This window comes from Cervus canadensis, chromosome 3 (assembly GCF_019320065.1).
Source record: "Cervus canadensis isolate Bull #8, Minnesota chromosome 3, ASM1932006v1, whole genome shotgun sequence".
Classification (NCBI taxonomy): Eukaryota; Metazoa; Chordata; class Mammalia; order Artiodactyla; family Cervidae; genus Cervus; species Cervus canadensis.
Genome location: NC_057388.1, coordinates 113382521 through 113396558, shown reverse-complemented (window position 1 = coordinate 113396558; position 14038 = coordinate 113382521). Strand labels below are relative to the sequence as shown.

Here is a 14038-nt window from a genome sequence, read left to right as displayed (position 1 = left end):
CGAGGAATGTACCGGGCAACCAACAGCCCAGCAAGGCACCAGCTACGCGCCTCGTGCCTTTTAAGGGTTCAGCGACCCACCAATCACCGCGCCTCCCACGCGTCGCCACGCCCCCTTCCCGCGATCTAACCAATCCCTGGGGAGGTAGCTTCTCTCCGCCCCTCCCACCTGCCTCCAGCCCTTCCGAAGTTCGAAGCCTTCAAACTTCACCCGCGCCCAGCCGCGAGCTCCCAGTCGGAGTTTATTTTTAGCTCCCGGGCCAAGCAGCCCCCGCCTCCGGGCCCGCCTCTTCACCGCCCGCCCCCCCAATGGGAGAAGGAGTTTCCGTCGCGTCAGCGCGCGGGCGGATGGGAACTGTCCAATCAGCGCTCGGGGAGAGCTGGCGTCATTAAAAAGCGGCGGAAGACGGTGGGCGGGTCATGACGCAGCGAGTTTCAGTCGTGACTTTTCCAGGGGCATCTCGGCGTCCCCTCTTTTTCCCTTTAAAGTAAAACGCCTCCCGACGCACACCCCGTGCGTTTGGGGCAGGGGGCGGTGGCCGCGGGAGGGCGGTGCTGACGCGAGCCGCCTGCGGCGTCGCGCGGTCACGTGGGCGTGTTTGGGGGCGGGGCCGCGCGGCGGTTCCGGGCGGTTGGGCGCGCGAGCGAGGAGCTGAGGCAGCCGCGCCCGCCCGCCCCGCCCCGCCCCTGGATGCCGCTGTGCCCCGGCGCGGCCGCCGCCGATCGCAGCGCAGGAGCCGCCGCCGCCGCCGCGGTTGATGTGGTTGACCCGGGGCTGAGGAGGCCGCCAAGATGCCGCAGTCCAAGTCCCGGAAGATCGCGATCCTGGGCTACCGGTCTGTGGGTGAGTGGCGGGCGCCGCGCGGCCTCCTCGCACCCCGGGCCCCGGGCCTCGCCCGGGGCCCGGCCAAGTTTGGGGCCGGCGCGGCCATGTGGCGGCCGCGCGTTTCGTAACCGGCCGCCCGCCGCCGCCACCTCCATCTTGGAGCGGAGGCCGGCGGCGCGGCCGGGCCCGCGGGGCAGCGAGACGGACGCGTGTGGGAGGCCGCGGGCGGACGGGCGCTCGGGTCGGGTCGGGCCGGGCCGGCGGTGCGGGTTGGCCGCCGCGCCGCCCGCCGCAGGGCCCTCCACAGCCCCGGAGTCGCACCTGTCCCCCCTCCCCGCGGCGAGCAGTCCGTGATTGTTGCTGGTGGCCTTTTCCACCCCAAATTAAAACCCGTGGGGCTTCAACAAAGGACGTCGCACCTTAGCCGTAATTTTTCTGTCTTGTGAAGTTTCAACATTTTAAAGCACACCCGGGAGCTCAAAGGACGTTTGGCTGCTGAGGGCCAGTTTCCTAGGAAGAAACTCAAAAGAGCCCCCCCCCCCCCAATCTCCCGCTTCGGAAGCCCCCCGAGATCCTGCCAGCGACCGAAGTAGGAGGGCAGAGAAACGGAAATTTCTGCCCTCTTGGTGTCCTGTTTTTTCCTTTGGGGGGAAAAAATAAGGTCAGATACTTGTAACTAGAATGTCGAAGTAATTCAAAAGTATCCCTCCCCACCCCCCTGCCAAAGGTTGACATATATTTGAAACTGAGAGTGGCTGTCGCTTTTTCCACCCCGAGCAGAGGTGGTCTGGGGTGGGAGGTGGTGGACAGAATGCCGGAAAACGAGGGAGAAAACAGAACCGTTGAACTTAACCATGCTTCAGGGTGAGGTTTTTATTGTCTTTGAGAACCGGAAGTCTGGAAAAATTACTTTTATCTTTCTGTGTTGTTTTTAAGAAGCAGCTGTCCAAGGAAAAGGGCGCACTTGACCACAATGGGGTAGGGGTGGCGAGGGCAGGGATTCGGAGTCTGTGGTGACTGCAGAAGGAGGTGATACAAATTGCCCTGGGAAAAGCTGGTAACTGCCTGCTCATTGGCCGAACTCCCCGACTTCGCTTTCCCTTCTGCTTCTTCACCCCCATTTTCCACGGTCGGTGCCAGGGTCTGTGCTCTTTGACCAAGATCAGCTGCAGCGTGCTTACTCATCCTTTTATCATCTCTCTTTGTCAAAGTGCTTGGGGGGGGCGGATATCAAAATGAGAGGCTGAGAGACTCTTGTGTACAGATAAGGGGCGCCAGGAGCCCTGGGGGTAACTCCTGTGAGATGCGGTAATCCTGTGGGGGGGAAGGAGAGGTGACAGTCTTAACAACCGCAGCCGTCAAGTCACCGGGCGTCAGATGGAGGCTCTTCAAGTCTCTAACAGCCCTGAATGCCCATATGGAACCACCGCATCCCACCTTTATCAACAGTCTGTATCTCAGAGTACTTGCTTCTCTGTTCTCTTTCTTTTCCTCTGCATTGTGAAGAGTGGGACTCGGACACATCCTGTCTCTTGAATGAGTTATATTTCCTCAGGGTGCCCACTAGTTAAAGGTACCAGTGTCTGAATAATCAAGTTACAGGTGACATGAATTACCTGGGCTGCCTGCTTTCAACTGAAGAGAATGTCCCAAACGTCCTGGCTTATTTACCCCTTGAAATTCTTGAGATGGTGATTCCAGTCGCCAGTAATCTAGTCTAGCATTTTATCAGTGTGTGTTAAAGAAGTTCTTTAGGTCCCGTTGAAACCAATTGTGTCCTACCTGCCTTCTAATCACATCCTCTTGAAGACCCAGAGGTGACACATCACCCATTTGCTTTCACTTCACATTTATGTTAAACCACTCTTCCTGAAATGTTGCGCTGGATTAGCCTCCAGGGGCACCCAGAGTAGGTCCAGTCCCTGTTTTCCTTGCCTTCCTACTGCTAAACCCTGCTCCATTGTCTCCATGTTTATTTTCATACGTGGTGATGATTCAAGTGAAATGTGTTTTGCACAGGTTCAGTGACTGCCAGTCTTTGCATTTGATTTTACAGTTGTTTACCTTTGTTAGGAACCAGGACTTCTTGTAGTTTGTGGGCTCTTTTGTTTTGCCAGCATCAGAAACGGAGATAGCTCCCTGATTCCACATCCTAGCCACTCGGCAGAGAATTACTCACACTTGTGAGTTCACTGACATGTCTGCTTGCCAATGATGCTAGGGTAGAGAAATCTGAGTACCTGTGTTCCTAGGTTGTGTTACTGTGATGCTAAACTGTAGTGTCATATTGACTGGGGGTAAAAGAGTCTAAGCCAGAAACTGTATCTTTCTTAGAATGTTCTCTTGACTAAATATCGTATGCCAGTTTGACTCGTAAAATATTTGTCATTTTGAGTTTATTTTAAAAGTTTGCCTTCAGATGAAATTACTAAGTGCAATGACTGTTTTACTACTCGGTGTTCAAATTTTGTATTTTTTTAAAACACTGAAAAAACTTACTGGTGAGAAAAACAGAATTCTCAGATCATTTACACAACTTTTTTTTTTCCTGAAGGACTTTTCCTGTTATTTACAGTGTTAAGCTTTTAAGGACACGTCACCTGTAGCACAGGCTGGCTTGCAGGGAGTGCTTTGTATGAATTGTTTTGGTGGTAGCCAAATGTGCCAGCTCCCTGACGTCCATTGTTCTAATACAAATGAGTAGTCCCATGATAGGAGGTAACTGAATGAGTAGTCCTGTGATAGGAGGTAACTATACTTAATCTGGCTAAAGTTATAGTGTCAGGTTAACAACTATCTTCAAATAAAATCTGGCACATTTTTCACAGGAATGTTCTACAGAGAGGTTTGATAATTGAGTTTACCATTAGACCACAACAATCAAAAGATTGTCATATATTACTCTCGGAGGTTAACAAACAGGATGGGATCAAAGGAGTATGAAAGATCTTAAGAGAGAACATGAAAAAATTCTGTGGTGTGGTAAAAGGCATTTCAGTAAAAGTAACTCAAATTATTACCCTCCTTATAAAAATGTTTTAAGTAGTAAGGAACATGCATCCTTTGATTTGGCTACTTCATAGGGAAAGATATCATTAAATTTGTTCCCAATAGAATATCATCCAATTGTATGCTGATTTACTGTATATTTTTAAATTACCCTATCCTTTTCTAACACATTGCATTGAGGAATTGTAAAGTTAGACAGTGTTTGCCACGTATAAATGTATTAGTATATGAAATTGTATGTTCACGTGCTTCATAACATTGCAAAGTTGTGTACTTGTGGGTGAGGATAGTCCTGTGGTGACCACCTTGTGTGAAGCTTGAAGTTAACTTTTCTTTCAGTGCCATTCATTGTTCTGTGCAAGAAATATTCAGAGCTTGCATTTTCAATTTTGACTTTCCAGTGCTTAATAGAATATTTGTAGACTTTTTCTTTTCTTGGCTGTGCAGGGTCTTTGTCGCTTTGCGTGCGTATTTTCTCTAGTTGCAGTGAGCAGGGGCTTCTCTTGTTGTGGACCACAGACTCTAGATGTTTGATCTTCAGTAGTTGTGACTTGGGACTTAGTTGCTCCATGGCATGTGGAGTCTTCCCTGGCTAGGAATTGAACCTATGTCCCCTGCGTTGGCCAGGTTGATTCTTATCCTCTATACTACCAGGGAAGCCCCTAGATTTTTTTTTTTAAGTATAGTTGATGTATCATATTTATATAAGTTACAGGTGTACAGTAGAGTGGTTCACAATTTTAAAGGCTATTCTCTGTTTACGGTTGCTATAAAATATTGCCTATATATTCCTCCTGTTGTACAGTGTATTGAGCTTATTTTGCACATAATAGTTTGTACCTCTTAATCTCATGCTCCTATATTGCCTCATCTAAACATCAGTTCTGTATATCTGTGAATCTGCTTTTTTTGTTATATCAAATGTTAATGTGATGTCCCTGCGAGTTACGGCAATCCGTGCCTCCCTTCATCCCTCCAAAAGATACTCCGTACTCAGCAGCAGTCCCCTCCCAACTTCTCCTCACCTCACCCCCTGGCATCACTAATCTTTCTGATTCTACAAATTTACCTATTCTGGACATTTCATATAAATGGAGTCATGTATACATGGCCTTGCGTGCCTAGCATTTTTCATTTAACATAAATATTTCTAAGGTTCATCCGTGTTGAAGCAGGTATCAGTAATTCATTCCTTTTGGTTGCCAAATAATAATCCATTATTTGAATATACCACATTCTATTTATACGTTCGTTAACTGATGGGCATGTGGGCTGTTTCTACATTTGGGCTAATACAGATAATGCTGTTACGAGCATTCCTGTTAAATATTTTTTGTATGTGTAATTTTTGTGTAGACATGATTTCTCTTCTTTTGGGTATACCTCTAGGAGTATAATTGTAATTGCTGGGTCATATGGTAATTGTATGTTTAACATTTTGAAGAATTATCAAACTGCTTTTCAACCAGTTTACATGCCAGCTAACAATTGAAATTGGTTTCAGTTTCTCCACATCCTCACCAACACTTCTAATCATCTATCTTTTTATTTAATTTTTATATTTTCATTATCTTTTAATTTTTAAAATTTTTTTATTGCCGTATAGTTGACTCACAGGGCTTCCCTGGCGGCTTGCAATGCAAGAGACCTGGATTCAATCCCTGTGTCGGGAAGATCCCCTGGAGAAGGGAATGCCAGCCCACTCCAGTATTCTTGCCTGGAGACTCGCATGGACAGAGGAGCCTGAAGGGCTACAGTCTATGAGGTCACACAGAGTCAGACACAACTGAGCGACTTCACTTCTTTCACTTTTCATAGTTGACTTACAATGTTGTGTTTCTGGTGTACAGTGAACATTGACTTATACTTACCTATATATTCATATTCTTTTCCATTATGTTTTACTACAGGATATTGAACATAGGTCCCCATGCTACATAGCATGTGTGTGTGCGCTCAGTTGTGTCCGACTCTGACCCCATGGACCATAGGCCACCAGGCTCCTCTGTCCATGGGATTTTCAAGGCAAGAATACTGGAGGGGTTTGCCATTTCCTTCCCCAGGCGTGCTATATAGTAGGAACTTGTGTATTTTATATTTAATATGTAATAGTTTGTATCTGCTAATCCAAAACTCATGATTTATCCCTTCCCCACACCACTTTACCCCTTTTTAATGGTAAATTTGTCTGTGAGTGTGTTTCTGTTTCATAAATAACTTCATTTGTGTCATATTTACGATTCCACATATAAGTGATATCCTAGAGTATTTGTATTTCTTTGTCTGGCTTAACTTCATTTAGTATGATAATCTGTAAGTCTCTCCATGTTGCTGCAAGTGCCATTATTTCATTCTTTTTATGGCTGAGCAGTATTCCACTGCATATATGTATCGCAACTTCTTTATTCATCTATTAATGGACGTTTAGAATTCTTCCATGTTTTCGCTACTGTAAATAGTGCTGCTATGGACGTTGGGGTACATGTATCTTTTTGAATTAGAGTTTTTGTCTTTGGGGGTATATGCCCAGGAGTGTGATTGCAGGATCATACGGCAGCCCTATTTCTAGTTTTTTAAGGAACCTCCATTCCTACCAACAATGTAGGAAGCTTCCCTTTTCTCCACACCATCGTTTGTTATTTGTAGATTTGATGTCCAATCTGATGGGTGTGGGTGATGCCTCATTGTAAAGTTGATCTGCACTTCTCTAATAATTAACTAAATGCAGAGTTTCAGAGAATAGCAGTGTGAGATAAGAAAGTCTTCTTAATGCAAAGAAATAGAGGAAAACAATAGAATGGGAAAGACTAGAGATCTCTTCAAGAAAATTGGAGATACCAAGGGAACATTTGATGCAAAAATAAAGATCAGAAACATCAAGGACCTAACAGAGGCAGAAAAGATTAAGAAGAGGTGGCAAGAATACACAGAAGAACTATACAAAAAAGGCCTTGATGACCTGGATAACTTATGATGGTGTGGTCACTCGCCCAGAGCCAGACATCCTGGAATGTGAAGTCAAGTGGGCCTTAGGAAGCATCACTACGAACAAAGCTAGTGGAGGTGATGGAATTCCAGCTGAGTTATTTCAAATCCTAAAAGATGGTGCTGTTAAAGTGCCAGCAAATTTGGAAAACTCAGCAGTGGCCATAGGACTGTAAAAGGTCAAATTTCATTCCAGTCCCAAAGAAGGGCAATCCAAAGAATGTTCAAACTGCCCTACACTTGTGCTCATTTCACATGCTAGCAAGGTAATGCTCAAAATCCTTCAAGCTAGGCTTCAGCATTACTTCCAGATATTCAAGGTGGGTTTGGAAAAGGTAGAGGAGCCATTGCCAACATCCATTGGATCATAGAAAAAAGCAAGGAAATTCCAGAAAAACATCTGTTTCATTGACTATGCCCCATGGACATGAATTTGAGCAACCTCCGGAAGATAGTGGAGGACAGGAAAGCCTGGCATGCTGCAGTCTGTGGGTTTGCAAAGAGTTGGACACTTCTAGTGACTGAACACTAATTAACTAGCTCATCCGTATTTCTTGTACTAGCCATCCTTATGAGTTTGTGAAGAGTCATATACAATTTGCAAATAATTTCTTCCATTCTGTGGGTTCTTTTCACTTACTTGAAGTTGGCCTTCCTTTGAAGCAAAAAGTTCTCAATTTTGACAAAGTCAATTTTATTTATATTTTTATTTTGTCACTTGTACTTTTGTTGTCATATTTTTTATCTCTTATATTTGGGTCTATTATCTATTCAGAGCTAAATTTTGTGGTGGGAGATAGGAGTAAAACTTGATTCTTTTGTATGTAGATACCAAGTTGTCCCACCACCTTTGTTAAAAGACTGTTCTTTATTGGATTGTATCGACGTCCTTGTCAAAACCAAGTGATCCATCTCAAAATGGAAGTACTGTTTGCAATGGAGAAGAAAGCCCCTCCCCTTTATCCCTCTTCCCTCTGAAAAAAGAGGCAGAAGGTAGTAATAGAAACTGATTTCACATCAAATAATAAATTACAAAAAAGAAAAACCCCAAGTGATCATACACATATGGTTTCTTTTTCTGGATTATTCCTTTGATCTGTTTGTTGGTCCTTGTACCAGTATCATACTATTTTGATTACTGTTTTTTTATGGTAAGTTTCAAAATAGGGAAGTGTGAACCCTCTAACTTAATCCTTTTTCAAGATTAACTTCTGAGTTCCTTGTATCTCCATAGGGATTTTAGGACTGGCTTATCAATTTCTGGAAGACAAAGACAAGTGGGGTTTTGTTTTACAAATGTGCAAGTGTCTTCAATACCTGGTTTAAAAACACTTGAATTCTCTTATCTGCTTCTGAGTTCCTTCCACTGCAATATTTAACTTTAATAAAGCATATAAGAGAAATCCAACCTGCCAGATAGGTACTTGGGAAACGGAGGAGTGTTTTAATACTGTGACATTAAATTACTAATACAATACTTTTTTGGGTGATTGTGGCTGTTCTCTGATACTTGAGCTTCCCAGGTGGCACAGTGGTAATGCCTGCCAGTGCAAGAGACATGGGTTCAATCCCTGAGTCGAGTAGATCCCCTGGAATAGGAAATGACAACCTGACTGGAAAATTCCACGGACAGAGGAGCCTGGTGGGCTATAGGCCGTGGGGTCGCGAAGAGTCGGACACAGCTGAGCACCTGCGCATGCGCACACACAACACACACTCTGATACTCACGAAGACCCCGTAAGCGGTAGTTTCTTAGAAGTTAGTTGTAATATCTGAAATCATATGAAGTGTTTTGTTTTGTTTTGTTTTGTTTTTTTACTCTGTTCCATTGAACTCCATTGACGTGATTGCACTTTGTGTGGATCTTCTACTCATACCTGATTTGGGAACACGGTACCTTGTTATTGTTCAGTCGCTCAGTCGTGTCCAACTCTTTGTGACCCCATGGACTGCAGCACACCAGGCTTCTCTGTTCTTCACCATCTCATGGAGCTTGCTCAAACTCATTTCCATTAAGTCAGTGATGTCATCCAACCATCTCATCCTCTGTTATCCCCTTCTCCTCCCACTTTCAATCTTTCCCAGCATCAGGGTCTTTTCAAACGAGTCAGCTCTTTGAATCAGGTGGCCTAAGTATTGGGAGCTTCAGCTTCAGCATCAGTCCTTCCAACGAATCTTCAGGATTGATTTCCTTTAGGATGGACTCGGATCTCCTTGCAGTCCAAGGGGCTCTCAAGAGTCTTCTCCAGCACCACAGTTCACAAGCATCAGTGCTTTGGCGTTCAGCCTTCTTTATGGTCTAACTCTCACACCTATACATGACTACTGGAAAAACCATAGCTTTGACTAGACATACCTTTGTAGGCAAAGTAGTGTCTGCTTTTTAATGTGCTGTCTAGGTTTTCTGCCAAGAAGCAAGTGTCTTTTAATTTCATGGCTGCAGTCAGCATGTGCAGTGATTTTGGAGCCCAAGAAAATAAAGTCTCTCTCTGTTTCCATTGTTTCCCCATCTATTTGCCATAAAGTGATGGGACCAGATGCCATGATCATTGTTTTTTGAATGTTGAGTTTTAAGCCAGCTTTTTCACTCTCCTCTTTCACTTTCATCAAGAGGCTCTTTAGTTCCTCTTTGCTTTCTGCCATAAGGGTGGTGTCATCTGCTATCTGAGGTTATTGATATTTCTCCCAGCAATCTTGATTCCAGCTTGTGCTTCATCCAGCCTGGCATTTCTCATGATGAACTCTGCATAAGTTAAATAAGCAGGGTGACAATATACAGCCTTGACGTACTCATTTCCCAATTTGGAGCCAGTCTGTTGTTCCATGTCTGATTCTAAGTGTTGCTTGTTGACCTGCATACAGATTTCTCGGGAGGCAGGTAAGGTGGTCTGGTAGTCCCATCTCCTTAAGAATTTTCCACAGTTTGTTGTGATCCACAAGTCAAAGGCTTTGGCATAGTCAGTAAAGCAGAAGTAGAGGTTTTTCTGGAATTTTCTTTTTTTCTATGATCCAGCGAATGTTGGCAATTTGATCTCTGGTTCCTCTGCCTTTTCTAAATTCTTCTTGAATATCTTGAAGGTCTCAGTTCACATACTGTTGAAGCCTGGCTTGGAGGATTTTGAGCATTACTTTGCTAACATGTGGGATGAGCTCAGTTGTACAGTAGTTTGAACATTCTTTGACTTTGTGATTCTTTGGGATTGGATTGAAAACTGACCTTTTCCAGTCCTGTGGCCACTGCTGAGTTTTCCATATTTGCTGGCATGTTGAGTGCAGCACTTCAACAACATCCTTTTACAGTTTGAAATAGCTCAGCTGAAATTCCATCACCCCCGCTAGTTTTGTTTGTAGTGATGCTTCCTAAGGTCCACTTGACTTCACACTCTTAAGATGTCTGGCTCTAGGTGAGCGATCACACCATAGTGGTTATCTGGGTCCTTAAGATTCGGTCAATTGGAAATACTGGTTCACTGTTTTGCAGATCTTGCCACGTTTCGATACATTTCAATATAAAATTATTTCTTTAAATGACATCTTGTAAATCACCACCCATCTCCTCAGAAAAATTAAATATTGGGAAGATGTTAAGATCACCTGGAGTGATGTAGATTTTCCAGAATTCCTCTTGAAAGTTCAAATTTGATGGTTGGCAAAATGCTACCAGTTTTTCATAAAATGAGAGTCTCATTTCTTTGATTTCCAAGAAGGTGTCTGCCAGAGACCCACATCTGGAACAGCAATAGCTTGTTGGTCATTCTTACAGGTAAAAATGGCATCCACGATCAAGCTGCCTGTTTCAGACCACTTCCCACACCCTCACACGAGTGCTTTTCCCCAGGCGACGCCGTGCTCGAGTGTGTAGCAGCCACACTATATGCAAACATCCCATTCAGCATGTAGAATATTCAAAAGACATGGATTAAAGGTCAAGATTTAATAAAATTAATTATTTGTACTGCTTCCTCAAGGACTCTGTTAAGTAAAAATGGCCTTTTTTGTACTGTGCGCGCATAGTGGTGCAGAACACAGTGGCCGTCCTTTAGTCTGTGACCCGCGCCCTGACTCTGCAAAGGGGCACCGAGCTGGCAGTCTTAGCACCATTGCCCGTGTATCGTCAGTGCGTGTGGGAACCGTGGAGAAGGCAGGTCATACAGTGAGTCCTCGGCGGGGGAACAGGGCCCTCCTCAGAGCACGCCCGTGTGTGTGTGTGGAAGTCTCAGTCGTGTCCGACCCTTTGCACCCCCATGGACTGTAGCCCGTCAGGCTCTTCTGTCCATGGAATTCTCCAGGCCAGAATGCTGGAGCAGGTAGCCCTTCCCTTCTCCAGAGGATCTTCCCAACACAGGAATTGGACTGGGGTCTCCTGCATTGCAGGCGGATTCTTTACCAGCTGAGCTGCCAGGGAAGACCCTTAAGTCCAATATTTTTAAGTCCAACAGAGTTGGCCTAGGTGCCCAGCTAACACAGTTGGATATACAGTACTGTTCTGTACTAGGTTTGTAATACTCTTCACACAAATAATACATAAAAAACAACAAAAACATTCTTACTCTTACAGTACCTTGAAAAGTACAGTAGTAGCGGTGGTACAGTACAGCGGCTGCGTTCCCGTCTGTGAACGTTCGTGTAGGGGACTTACTGTGAGATAGTTTGACTTCCGAGCCCCCTGAGAGTGTCTCCGGGGACCCCCAGCCTTGTGCAGAAGAGGCCCTGCAGCATCGGCAGAGACCAGGCTGGTGAGCTGGGAAAGAACTTGGCATGCTGAGAAGGAAGGAAGTGGGGGTGGCTGGGCTTCGCGAGGTGGGAGGGGGAAGCAGGGTTGGAAAGGTAGGCAGGAGCTGACCAGGCAGGGAACGGGAGGGCACCTTCCTGTGTGGCGTGCAGTGAATTACTAGAGCCTGCGGAGAGCTAGGCTGTCTAAGTGCCATGTGACTTGGCCTCTAATGGTGGTGCAGTTAGGGTGAATGCTTGGTTCTCAACCTGGTACCAGTGAAGCTCCCAAAAGAGAAATAAGAATTGCCGTGGTGGTGGCGGCACCCCCAAGACCTATATGCTAACTATGTGCTTTTCAAGTCCAGATATCACCACCTTTATCACGCAATATGAAATGGCCATCTGTACCTGTGATTATGAAGTCAGAAAGGTGCAACATTTTCCTTAGCTTAAGGTCTGGAAGAGAGCTAGTAACTTTAACACTGTCCACGAGTGGATTGTACTTATTTACTTAAATAAATCAGAACTGAACTGGGACGTGATTGTGCAAGATAAAGCATTATGAAATCTTTAGTGCTCACAGTTGAGAGAACCTTTATTCTTAGTTCTAATTTATTTTGAAGTACCAAATTAAATCTTAGAGTACTCATAGTCTGTCTTAAACTGATAACTGTCAGAATGCAGACTGTTGAGTACCTTTGACATGAAGTGCGTGATTGATTTAGAAATATAATTTAATATCTGAAACACAAAGGTCCCAGGATGCTATTTTAGTGTTCTAATAGTCTTAAATATATATTGGGCTTCTGACAAAAGAGTTCCACATAGGGCATCAGAATTTGAAGTCTAAATTGGTGTTAGTTTAGAACAGAAATGCAGAAAATCTTGTACTGTGCTTTGTAGGCAAGTGAGAGCAAGGCAATTTAAGGATACCAATATAGTTAACTCCTCTGTGTCCTTGGTTGGTTGGTGTCCTAGCCATGATGGAATTGAGTTCCCCCTTACCTACCTGCTCCCCTCCCCCATATTTCTTTTTGTTGTGCTTTCATGCTTGCAGAAAGACTCCTCTGGGACTTTTGAAACAGAAATAAATATTCTAGCAAGTCATGTTAGGATCCTACTTTTTGCAAGACTCAAAGTTGAATGTTAGCTCCATGATGGCATAGTGAATAATTTGTGAACATGGAGATGAAAATACTGGCTTTTACAGTTCATATAGTTTTAGGAGACGAAAACGCTTTTCTTGGACTAGTATGTCTTGAGTATAAATGCATCTGGCCAGTATTTTGCTCGTTTTCAAATCTAAATCACTTTCAGAATTTATTTTAAAGAGGAGATTTTATAAATACAGGTTCTTTTTAGTCTTGTTCATGATTTAAGTGAGTGAATAAACAACGTAGCTGGCAAAATTCAACCATGGTGGCTGAATTCAAGATGGAGGAGGGTTCAAAATGACCTTGCCAGACTGGACATGTGTGCTAAGTCGCTTCAGTCGTGTCTGCCTCTTTGTGACCCCGTGGACTTCAGCCTGCCAGGCTCCTCAATCCATGGGATTCTCCAGGCAAGAATACTGGAGTGGGTTGCCATTTCCTCCTCCAGAGGATCTTCCTGACCCAGGGATTGAACCCACATCTCTTACGTTTCCAGCATGGCAGTCGGGTTCTTTACCACTCGCACCACCTGGCTCTCCATGGCAGGGATGGAAGTGGGAAAGCTCATTTCTAATCCATCTGTGCTGTGCTTAGTCGCTCAGTCGTATCCAACTCTCTGCGACCCCCTGTAGCCTACCAGGCTCCTGTGTCCGTGGGGATTCTCCAGGGAAGAATGCTGGAATGGGTTGCTGTTTGCTTCTCCAGGAGATATTCCCAACCCAGGGATCGAACTCAAGTCTCCCACATTGTAGGCAGATTGTTTACCGTCTGAGCCACTAGGGAAGCAAGCCCTCTAATCATCTGCTGGCTAAAAATTTGAGTATGACCCTGAGTACCCTCAGGAGCAGGAGCACCTGATGCAGAGGAGAGCTGTGCAAAAGTTTAGAGCAGGGCATCACTGGAGTGGCTACTGAAGGAAAGGTGAAGTCTTGTGTTTACATCTCAGAAGAAATCTCCTGTGCACATCCAGGCTGAGAGACCTGGGTTCATTTTCTGAGCAGTGCAGGTGACCGGTTCTCGTCATGAACTCGTGAGACTTAACATTTAGTTGTTCTCAGTTCTGGTGCCCACTTAGAGTGGTGGTTCTTAAACTTGGACTTCAGGAGTTTAGCCTGAGACTGTGTGAACATTTTCTGGGGAAAGAGTCCAGGGTTTAATCAGCTCCCCAGAGGATTTCAGTCCCCCTAAAGATTGAACTACTGAAATGACTGGTTGATGAGGACAGTGTGTGGGTTAAGTGTACCACATGTTATTCAAATGTTCATTAAATGTTTGAGTCAACTATGTCCCTTCCATGGACCAAGCACTGTGTTCTGAGTCCCCAAGACTGGGGAAGTCCTGACCTCTGCTGCCG

At 44.9% G+C, this 14038-nt stretch overlaps 1 protein-coding gene across 1 annotated transcript in view; it reads left to right on the top strand.

Moving 5' to 3' along the window:
- The first annotated feature begins 440 nt into the window (after positions 1-440).
- Positions 441-14038, top strand: part of RHEB (Ras homolog, mTORC1 binding) — a 52384-nt gene continuing 38786 nt past the window's right edge. The window contains exon 1 of the mRNA XM_043464188.1: positions 441-843. Coding sequence (XP_043320123.1) covers positions 792-843 — 52 coding nt within the window. The 5' untranslated portion in view covers positions 441-791. The remainder of the gene's footprint in view (positions 844-14038) is intronic.